Source organism: Bison bison, unplaced genomic scaffold (assembly GCF_000754665.1).
Source record: "Bison bison bison isolate TAMUID 2011002044 unplaced genomic scaffold, Bison_UMD1.0 scf7180017864331, whole genome shotgun sequence".
In the NCBI taxonomy this organism is placed as follows: Eukaryota; Metazoa; Chordata; class Mammalia; order Artiodactyla; family Bovidae; genus Bison; species Bison bison.
The window spans coordinates 6,595,657-6,607,763 of NW_011494903.1; the positions used below are offsets into that span (position 1 = coordinate 6,595,657).

The following is a 12,107-nucleotide window of genomic DNA, read 5'->3' on the forward strand; positions in this document are numbered from 1 at the left end:
ATGTGTGTGTGTGTGTGTGTGTGTGTGTGTGTGTGTATTATATATATATATATATATATATATAGTCAATTGCTTAATTAAATTTTTGCTAACTTAATTCCAGTGAGATATAGAGCTGTTACTCATTTATAGAATAACATAGAGTTCTCCATTGTCTTCTTTTCAATGGTGTTTTTGTTATACACATTACATCTATAAATGTTACAGACTGAACAATACTTTATTATAGTTATTACTTAAATTATTTTTATATCTTTTATGAAGGAGGAAAAGTATATATGTAAAACTATTGTTCTATCAAACTTAGTATTTTTAATTTGTGTTTCTCATAATTTTGTGTGTTAGTACCATCTGGATTCTTTTTCTTGGCCCAGTTTGGCTTTCCTCAGCCCCAGTGCTCTTTTTGTTGTTGACAATATATTACATTTCCATGTGTTATAGACCCAATAATATATTATATAACATACTATATAATATATACATATTGTTTTGTAGGATTTCTTTTAAAATAAGGTATGAGAACTTTGAAGATAAGCAAATAGATCTCTTTCTGGAAAGACTGAGGATGTATGAGTCCGCTGCTCTCTGCTGGGCCAGGAGGGTTAGCCATAGTGGGTCCACATGAGCAGATGGAAACCTGTTACTTAATTTGCTATATCCTTGTGTTCTTGTGGATGCCATATGCTCTGAAATCTAGAGGTTTGGGGGTCTTGTCCATCAAGTAGAGGTTTTAAATGCTGGAGCTCCAGATGTGGGGGTTCAAACCCTTTGCTTCTCAGAAAGAATCTGGGAGTTGTGAGTTCCTTCCCAATTGTGGGTTGTTGTGTCAAGGCTGGGATTTATGGTAAGACTGTGTCTCAGTCTCTCCTACCCATTATTTTAAAAAATATAAATTTATTTATTTTAATTGGAGGCTAATTACTTTACAATATTATATTGCTTTTGCCATATATCAACATGAATCCACCATGGGTACACACGTGTTCCCCATACTGAACTCCCCTCCCTCTTCCCTCCCCATACCATCCCTCTTGGTCATCCTAGTGCACCAGCCCCGAGCATCCTGTATCATGCATCGAACCTGGACTGGCGATTCGTTTCACATAGATATTGTACATGTTTCAATGCCATTCTCCCAAATCATCCCACCCTTGCCCTCTTCCACAGAGTCCAAAAGACTGTTCTATACATCTGTGTCTCTTTTGCTGCCTCACATACAGGGTTATCATTACCGTTTTTCTAAATTCCACATATATGCGTTAGTACACTGTATTTGTGTTTTCCTTTCTGGCTTACTTCACTCTGTATAATAGATTCCAGTTTCATCCACCTCATTAGAACTGATTCAAGTGTATTCTTTTTAATGGCTGAGTATTATTCCATTGTGTATATGTACCACAGCTTTCTTATCCATTCGTCTGCTGATGGACACCTAGGTTACTTCCATGTCCTGGCTATTATAAACAGTACTGTGATGAACATTGGGGTACATGTGTCTCTTTCAATAATGGTTTCCTTGGTGTGTATGCCCAGCAGTGGGATTGCTGAGTCATATGGCAGAGTACATCATGAGAAATGCTGGGCTGGAAGAAGCACAAGCTGGAATCAAGATTGCCAAGAGAAATATCAATAACCTCAGATATGCAGATGACACCACCCTTATGGCAGAAAGTGAAGAAGAACTAAAAAGCCTCTTGATGAAAGTGAAAGAGGAGAGTGAAAAAGTTGGCTTAAAGCTCAACATTCAGAAACTAAGATCATGGCATCTGGTCCCATCACTTTATGGAAAATAGATGGGGAAACAATGGAAACAGTGGCTGACTTTATTTTTTTGGGCTCCAAAATCACTGCAGATGGTGATTGCAGCCATGAAGATGCTTACTCCTTGGAAGGAAAGTTATGACCAACCTAGAAAACACATTGAAAAGCAGAGACATTACTTTGCCAACAAAGGTCCGTCTAGTCAAGGCTATGGTTTTTCCAGTGGTCATGTATGGATGTGAGAGTTGGACTGTGAAGAAAGCTGAGTGCTGAAGAATTGATGCTTTTGAACTGTGGTGTTGGAGAAAACTCTTGAGAGTCTCTTGGACTGCAAGGAGATCCAACCAGTCCATTCTGAAGAAGATCAGTCCTGGGTGTTCTTTGGAAGGAATGATGCTAAAGCTGAAACTCCAATACTTTGGTCCCTTCGTGCAAACAGTTGACTCATTGGAAAAGACTCTGATGCTGGGAGGGATTAGGGGCAGGAGGAGAATGGGACGACAGAGGATGAGATGGCTGGATGGCATCACTGACTTGATGGACGTGAGTTTTCATGAACTCTGGGAGTTGGTGATGGACAGGGAGGCCTGGTGTCCTGCAATTCATGGGGTCCCAAAGAGTCGGACATGACTGAGAGACTGAACTGAGCTGAACTGATGGCAGTTCTATTTCCAGTTTTTTAAGGAATCTCCACACTGTTCTCCGTAGTGGCTGTACTAGTTTGCATTCCCACCAACAGTGTAAGAGGGTTCCCTTTTCTCCACACCTTCTCCAGCATTTATTGCTTGTAGACTTTTGGATAGCAGCCATTCTGACTGGTGTAAAATAGTACCTCATTATGGTTTTTATTTGCATTTCTCTGATAATGAGTGATCTTGAGCATCTTTTCATGTGTTTGTTAGCCATCTGCATGTCTTCTTTGGAGAAATGTCTGTTTAGTTCTTTGGCCCATTTTTTGATTGGGTCATTTATTTTTCTGGAATTCAGCTGCAGGAGTTGCTTGTATACTTTTGAGATTAATTCTTTGTCAGTTGCTTCATTTGCTATTATTTTCTCCCATTCTGAAGGCTGTCTTTTCACCTTGCTTATAGTTTCCTTTGTTGTGCAAAAGTTTTAATTTTAATTAGGTCCCATTTGTTTATTTTTGCTTTTATTTCCAATATTCTGGGAGGTGGGCCATAGAGGATCCTGCTGTGATTTATGTCAGAGAGTGTTTTGCCTGTGTTCTCCTCTAGGAGTTTTATAGTTTCTGGTCTTACGTTTAGATCTTTAATCCATTTTGAGTTTATTTTTGTGTATGGTGTTAGAAAGTGTTCCATTTTCATTCTTTTACAAGTGGTTGACCAGTTTTCCCAGCACCACTTGTTAAAGAGATTGTCTTTTCTCCATAGTATATTCTTGCCTCCTTTGTCAAAGATAAGGTGTCCATAGGTGCGTGGATTTATCTCTGGGCTTTCTATTTTATTCCATTGATCTATATTTCTGTCTTTGTGCCAGTACCATACTGTCTTGATGACTGTGGCTTTTTAGTAGAGCCTGAAGTCAGGCAGGTTGATTCCTCCAGTTCCATTCTTCTTTCTCAAGATAGCTTTGGCTATTTGAGGTTTATTGTATTTCCATACAAATTGTGAAATTATTTGTTCTAGCTCTTTGAAAAATAACGTTGGTAGTTTGATAGGGATTGCGTTGAACCTATAGATTGCTTTGGGTAGTATACTCATTTTCACTATATTGATTCTTCTGATCCATGAACAGATCTATTAGTGTCCTCTTTGATTTCTTTCACCAGTGTTTTATAGTTTTCTATATATAGGTCTTTAGTTTCTTTAGGTAGATATATTCCTAAGTATTTTATTCTTTTCGTTGCAATGGTGAATGGAATTGTTTCCTTAATTTCTCTTTCTATTTTCTCATTATTAGTGTATGGGAATGCAAGGGATTTCTGTGTGTTGATTTTATATCCTGCAACTTTACTATATTCATTGATTAGCTCTAGTAATTTTCTGGTGGAGTCTTTAGGATTTTCTATGTAGAGGATCATGTCATCTGCAAACAGTGAGAGTTTTACTTCTTTTCCAATTTGTATCCCTTTTATTTCTTTTTCTGCTCTGATTGCTGTGGCCAAAACTTCCAAAACTATGTTGAATAGTAGTGGTGAAAGTGGGAAGGAACCCTTGTCTTGTTCCTGACTTTAGGGGAAATGCTTTCAATTTTTCACCATTGCCTCCTACCCATTTTGATGTGCTGTTTTCTTTTTTTGCTCAACAGATGCATAGTCACTCATCTAGTTCCTGGATTTCTTTCAGAGGGAATTTATCTGTATGTAGCTACAGATATGATGGGTTCATGGAGCCATCAAATAGAAGTTCAAGAGCCTCCTACATCACCATCATTTTTAAAAAACCTTTTTATTTTGTATTGGAGTATAGCCAATTAACAATGTTGTGATAGCTTCAGGTGAACAGTGAAGGGACTCAGCCATACATATAAATGGCTGAGGCTCCCAACTCCCCTCTCATCCAGGCTGCTGCTGCGTAACATTGAACAGAGTTCCACTGCTATACAGTAGGTCTTTTTGTTTATTCTTTTTTGAACATAGCAGTGTGTACATGTCCATCCCAAACTTCCCAACTATCCCTTCCTTCCAGTCTTCTCCCCCACCCCTGGGGCAACCGTAAGTTCATTCTCTAAGTCTGTGAGTCTCTTTCTATTTTGTAAATAAGTTCATTTGCATCATTTCTTTTTTCAATTCCACATATAAGGGATGCCATATGGTATTTCTCCTTCTGTGTCTGATTTACTTCATTCAATATGTCACCATTTTGAATTGGAACTGACAACTTCATTGTTTTGTGTGTGGAGATCTAGTTTTCCCAGTATCACTTGTTGAAAAGACTTTCTTTTCTCATTGAATGGTCATGGTCCCTGGTCAAAAATGTTTTGGGGAGCTTTTTTTGTATTGGTCTGCATTTCTGTTTTATTCCAGTTCCATACTATATTAATTACTGTAGCTTTCTAGTGAATTTTGAAATCAGGAAGTGTGATTCCTCTAGCTTTGTTCTTTTTCATGATTGCTTTGGCTATGCATGATACAGTGGTAAAGAATCTGCCTACCAATGCAGGAGATGCAAGAGACTCTGGTTCAATCACTGTGTCAGGAAGATCCCCTGGAATATTAAATGGCAACCCACTCCAGTATTCTTGCTTGGAAAATTCCATGGACAGAGGAGCGTGGGCTATAGTCTATAGGGTCACAAAGTATGGGACGTGACTGAGCATGGGTGCTTGTGTCATTGGCTATTTCAGATATTAGAGATTTCAAAGTAGTTTTAAGATGGATTTTTTTTTCCATTACTGCAAAAGACATCATTGGGATTTTGATAGGGATTGCATTGAATCTGTAGATCATTTTGGGTGGTATTGACATCTTAACAACTGAGTCTTCCAATTCATGAACATGGAGTGTATTTACATTTATTTGTCTCCTCTAATTTCTTTCAAAATTGCTTTGCAGTTTTCACTTCACAAATCTTTCAACTCTTTGGCTAAGCTAAATCCCAAGTACTTTATTCTTTTTGATGCTACTGTATTTGGAATTATTTTTGAAAATATTTTAGAGTATTCATTTATAGTATAGAAAGGCAACTGATTTTTATGTATGAACTTTTTATCTTGCTACTTTGATGAATTCACTTTTTAGTTCCAACATTTTTTGTGGAATCTTTAGGGTTTTTAACATGTAAGATTACATCATCTGTGAACAGAGATTCTTTTACTTCTTCCTTTCCAATTTGGATGCCCTTTTTTCCTTCTTTGCTTCCTTTGCCTGACTACTCTGGCTACATCTTCCAGTACTATATTGAATAGAAATAGTTAAGAAGTCTCCTTGCCTTGTTACTGACCTTAGTGGAAAGTTTTAAGTCTTTCTTCACTGAGTATAATGTTTGCTATTGGTTTTTCATACGTAGTTTTTATTATGTTGAGGTTCAGTTCAGTTCAGTTCAGTCACTCAATCGTGTCCAACTCTTTGCAACCCCATGAACTGCAGCACGCCAGGCCTCCCTGTCCATCACCAACTCCCAGAGTCCACCCAAACTCATGTCCATCGAGTCGGTGATGCCATCCAGCCATCTCATCCTCTGTCATCCCCTTCTCCTCCTGCCCCCAATCTTTCCAAGCATCAGGGTCTTTTCAAATGAGTCAGCCCTTCACATCAGGTGGCCAAAGTATTGGAGTTTCAGCTTCAACATCAGTTCTTCCAATGAACACCCAGGACTGATCTCCTTTAGGATGGACTGGTTGGATCTCCTTGCAGTCCAAGGGACTCTCAAGAGTTGAGGAAGTTTTCCTTCTATTCCTAGTTTGTTGAGTGTTTTTTTTTTTTTTTAATTATGAATGGATTTTGAATTTTATCAAATACTTTTTCTGCATCAGTTGAATTGGTCATGTGATTTTTGTCCTTCATTCTGTTAATCTGGTATCTTTTATCAATTGGTTTTTGTTTACTGAGATATCTTTGCCTTCGAGGAATAAACCATTGTGTATAATCCTCTTCATATTCTGTTGAATTTTATTTGCTGCTTTTTTTTGAGGGCTTTTGTATCAATGTTTATAAAGGACACTAGTCTATAGGTTTCCTTTTTTCGTAGTGTGCTTGTCTGGCTTTCCCAGATTGGGAAAGGAGTACATCAAGGCTGGCATATTGTCACCCTGCTTGTTTAACTTATATGCAGAGTACATCATGTGAAATGTCATGTGGATGAAGCACAAGCACAAGCACAAGCTGGAATCAAGATTGCCGGGAGAAACATCAATAACCTCAGATATGCAGATGATGCCACACTTAGCAGAAAGCAAAGATGAACTAAAGAGCCTCTTGATATAGGTGAAAGAGGAGAATGAAAAAGCTGGCTTAAAACTCAGCATTCAAAAAACAAAGATCATGGCATCCGATCCCATCACTTCACGGCAAACAGATGGGGAAACAATAGAAACAGAGATAGATTTTATTTCCTTGGGCCCCAAAATCATGGCAGATGGTGACTGCAGCCATGAAATTAAAAGATATTTGCTCCTTGGAAGAAAAGCTATGACTAACCTCTACAGCATATTAAAAAGCAGAGGCATTACATTGCCAACAAAGGTCCGTCTGGTCAAGGCTATGGTTTTGCCAGTAGTCATGTATGGATGTGATAATTGGAGTATAAAGAAAGATGAATGCCGAAGAATTTATGCTTTCGAACTGTGGTGTTGGAGAAGACTGTTGAGAACCCCTTGGACTGTAAGGAGATCAAACCAGTCAATCGTGAAAGAAATCAGTTTTGAATATTCATTGGAAGGACTGATGCTGAAGCCAAAACTCCAATACTTTGGCCACCTGAGGTGAAGAACTGACTCCTTAGAAAAGATCCTGATGTTGGGAAAGATTGAAGGCAGGAGGAGAAGGGGATGATAGAGGATGAGATGGTTGGATGACATCACCAACTCGATGGACATGAATTTGAGCAAGCTCCAGGAGTTGGTGATGGACAGGGAAACCTGGTGTGCTGCAGTCCATAGGGTTGCAAAGAGCTGGACACGAGTGCATGACTGAACTGTACTGAACTGTCTGGCTTTGGTATCAGGGAAATGCTGGCTTCATAAAATGAGTTTGAAAGTGTTTCCATCTGTTCAACTCTTTGGAACAATTTGAGAAGGAGTAGCATTTTGAGAAGAAGCATTTCTTCTTTAAATGTTTGGTAGGATTTACTAGTGCTACTATTGGATCCAGGGCTTGATTTTATTGAGAGATTTTTACTGCTGATTTAATTTCCTTATGACTTATAAATCTATTCAAATTTTCTATTTCTTTATGATTTACTATTAATTGGTTTTATGTCTCTAAGAATTTTAAAATTTCATCTAGATTATCCAATTTGTTGGTGTACAGTTTTTCACATATTTCTTATAATACTAATTTCTGTATAACTGGCAATGACACCATTTTCAATTTGGATTTTAGTAATTTGAGTATTCGCTCTCTCTCTTTTTTTCTTAGTATTTCTAGCTAAATATTTGTCAATTTTATTGATCTTTTCACCCTGGAAGTTGCAAGCCCTCCATGGACTATGAGTTTCAAAATAATTATTTTAGAAGATTCTGTCAGTGTGTTTGTTGTTTAGATGGAGAGACAGATTTTTGGTGCTTCCTACTCTATCATCTTCCCAGAATCCTCCCCACTGTGTGTTGACCTAATTTTTTTTTCATAGCATATATGTGTGCACAAATATATGTATATTATATATGCATTTATATATAACTTAAACACAAAGTATACCACTTACCATGTGTGTATCCTTGACTGTTTGACACCCCATTCATCTTTGTTTTCTCACCTGTAAAATGAGGAATACCTTTAATCAAAGGCTTTGAATGGAACTCTAGCAGTTTAAATTGAATAAAAGTGACTGAATATTTGTAAAGTTCTTAATAAGTATTGTCATATGATTAAAGGAATGAGAGGGCAAGAACAAATTAAAAAAGCAAACATCTAAATATATATAAAATTATTGCAATAAGTACACTATGATATCATGCTAATTTTGATCTGAGTTATGTGACATATTAAATATTTCCCTGTTGGTGTTTTCTTAGATTTAGAAAAGGAGGAACACTCATTCCAGGTTATCAGTTGGCATTCACCTGGAGATCTTGAAAATGAAATAAGGAAACGTCTGGATTTGTTTGTGACAGAAGCTTTGCACAACAGGTAATTTATTCTCTCAATGAAAGACCTAGTATTTCAGTGACACAAATAAATGGATGGATACATGGATACTGGGAATAAGTTTAAGAGCAGAAGATGAGTTGATGGATAAATGGATGGAGAGAAGGAAGAATGATATGGGGTGGTGGGTGGATGGATGAAGCAGATGATTTTCATACTATCTAGTCTGTATATTGTCCTTTTCCCATGAAAAACATGAATTTCTGCTTTTAGTTGTGGCAGATAGTTGTGAGGGATTGTTGCTCCTGGATCTTGTTGGTGATACATCACTTACAAAACTTTGTGTATACTCTCCCCAACACAGAAGGAGGGATAGACAACCTAATTTATCATTGTTGGTAAACAAACCCTACCCACCATTTTATACTTATTTTTTCTCCATTCTCCTTATATAAATTCAAGAATGGAAAAACACTCATCATGAATATTGATTTTTTTTTTCATACCTTGAAATGTTGCTCTTTTAAATACATTAAAAATACCTCAAATACTTTGATGAAGCACAGTGAGAGATGAGTCTGAGAGTTTTTGTCATCACCTGGGATGTATAGAAAGTTCTTTATCTTTGACATATAAGAGGAAAGACAATATCCATGCCTCAGTTGGCTAATTGCAGTGGCTTAACCCACCCCCCTTCTTTCTTTAAAAATTCTACTCGCTATCAAGGTTGTGTTCAAATCTTTTTCTTAAAACTTTCTTACTCTCTAAAACTAGAAGATCAAATTCTCTCCACTTTAAGAGATCTGATCTAAAGTACTCATTTGAAACTTTGTGTTGTTAGGCCTGTTTTTTAAGTCCATGTCTTGTTTCTTCTCTTGCAACTTGATTTCTTTGAAGACTGGTTCTACACACACACACATGTTAAATATGGTGGAATATATGGAGCACAAGGCTTCCCTGATGGCTCAGACTGTAAAGAATCTGCCTGCAATGCAGGAGACTTTTCAATCCCTGGGTCAGGAAGATCCTCTGGAGAAGGGAATGGCTACCCTCTCCAGTTTTCTTGCCTGGAGAATTCCATGGAAAGAGGAGCCTGGTGGGCTATAGTTCATGGGGACACCACACAGTGTCGTCTTGTAATCTTTTTCAATGAATCAACTTAATTTCAGATAGGATTAATGTTCTACTTTTGAGGACTTTGTATTTCCTATTTTGAATTTACCCTGATATTTGGCAATCATTCTTTATGTAGAATCTTTAAAAAATATAATAGAGGATAATTTCAGCTAATCACCGTCCCTCAACATTGATTCTAAAGAGCAGGTAGAGATCTGAATATTGCTAATGAATTATCAACCTTATTGGCCTTCTTTAAGTGGGCTGACATGGTGTAGTGTTGTACAGGTTATGGGTTTGCTGAGCCATTGATTCTTTCAGTCCTTTGCTATACTAGGAGGCCCACAGGTCTTCAAAACACCTGTACCTGTGATCTCTGGTCACAAACATTCTTGTCTATTTCTCCCTGGGCTATACAAAAAGAATCATTTTCTTTGCAGGCAGTGATGGAAAAACATTGATGGAGAATAGTTCCTGGAATAGGGTAATAAATGGGTCTTAATTCGGTGTCAGTAAAAATTGAGCATTAACTTCTATAAATACCCTGGTGAGCATAAAGTGGAAAGGCTGTTAACAAGTTTCAAACAAAGTTTCATTTATGTTTGTTCTAAATCATTTAACTTTACATTAGAAAGATATAAATCTCATAGTGGTTTTGATTTGCATTTCTCTGATAATGAGTGATGTTGAGCATCTTTTCATGTGTTTGTTAGCCATCTGCATGTCTTCTTTGGAGAAATGTCTATTTAGTTCTTTGGCCCATTTTTTGATTGGGTCATTTATTTTTCTGGAGTTGAGCTGTAGGAGTTGCTTGTATATTTTTAGATTAGTTGTTTGTCAGTTGCTTCATTTGCTATTATTTTCTCCCATTCTGAAGGTTGTCTTTTCACCTTGCTTATAATTTCCTTTGTTGTGCAGAGGCTTTTAATTTTTATTAGGTCCCATTTGTTTATTTTTGCTTTTATTTCCAATATTCTGGGAGGTGGGTCATAGAGGATCCTGCTGTGATGTATGTCAGAGAGTGTTTTGCCTATGTTCTCCTCTAGGAGTTTTATAGTTTCTGGTCTTACGTTTAGATCTTTAATCCATTTTGAGTTTATTTTTGTGTATGGTGTTAGAAAGTGTTCTAGTTTCATTCTTTTACAAGTGGTTGACCAGTTTTCCCAGCACCACTTGTTAAAGAAATTGTCTTTTCTCCATAGTATATTCTTGCCTCCTTTGTCAAAGATAAGGTGTCCATAGGTGCATGGGTTTATCTCTGGCCTTTCAGTTTTGTTCCATTGATCTATATTTCTGTCTTTGTGCCAGTACCATACTGTCTTGATGACTGTGGCTTTATAGTAGAGCCTGAAGTCAGGCAGGTTGATTCCTCCAGTTCCATTCTTCTTTCTCAAGATAGCTTTGGCTATTCGAGGTTTTTTGTATTTCCATACAAATTGTGAAATTATTTGTTCTAGCTCTGTGAAGAATACTGTTGGTAGCTTGATAGGGATTGCATTGAATCTATAAATTGCTTTGGGTAGTATACTCATTTTCACTATATTGATTCTTCCAATCCACGAACATGGTATATTTCTCCATCTATTAGTGTCCTCTTTGATTTCTTTCACTAGTGTTTTATAGTTTTCTATATATAGGTCTTTAGTTTCTTTAGGTAGATATATTCCTAAGTATTTTATTCTTTTTGTTGCAATGGTGAATGGAATTGTTTCCTTAATTTCTCTATTTTCTCATTATTGGTGTATGGAAATGCAAGGGATTTCTGTGTGTTGATTTTATATCCTGCAATTTTACTATATTCATTGATTAGCTCTAGTAATTTTCTGGTGGAGTCTTTAGGGTTTTCTATGTATCCATTTCACACCAGTCAGAATGGCTGCAATCCAAAAGTCTACAAGCAATAAATGCTGGAGAGGGTGTGGAGAAAAGGGAACCCTCTTACACTGTTGGTGGGAATGCAAACTGGTACAGCCACTATGGAGAACAGGGTGGATATTCCTTAAAAAACTGGAAATAGAACTGCCTTATGACCCAGCAATTCCACTGCTGGGCATACACACTGAGGAAACCAGAATTGAAAGAGACACGTGTACCCCAATGTTCATAGAAGCACTGTTTATAATAGCTAGGACATGGAAGCAACCTAGATGTCCATCAGCAGATGAATGGATAAGAAAGCTGTGGTACATATACACAATGGAGTATTACTCAGCCATTAAAAAGAATACATTTGAATCAGTTCTAATGAGGTGGATGAAACTGGAGCCTATTATACAGAGTGAAGTAATCCAGAAAGAAAAACACCAATACAGTATACTAATGCATATATATGGAATTTAGAAAGATGGTAACAATAACCCTGTATACGAGACAGCCAAAGAGACACCGATGTATAGAACAGTCTTTTGGACTCTGTGGGAGAGGGAGAGGGTGGGATGATTTGGGAGAATGGCATTGAAACATGTATAATATCATATATGAAACGAGTCGCCAGTCCAGGTTCGATGCACGATACTGGATGCTC

The 12,107-nt window shown here is 37.3% G+C and overlaps 1 protein-coding gene across 1 annotated transcript in view; it reads left to right on the forward strand.

Annotated features, from left to right (window-relative positions):
• LOC104998557 (UDP-glucuronosyltransferase 3A1-like) overlaps positions 1-12,107 on the forward strand; it is a 38,590-nt gene that overhangs the window by 13,813 nt on the left and 12,670 nt on the right. The window contains exon 3 of the mRNA XM_010853797.1: positions 8,395-8,509. Coding sequence (XP_010852099.1) covers positions 8,395-8,509 — 115 coding nt within the window. The remainder of the gene's footprint in view (positions 1-8,394; positions 8,510-12,107) is intronic.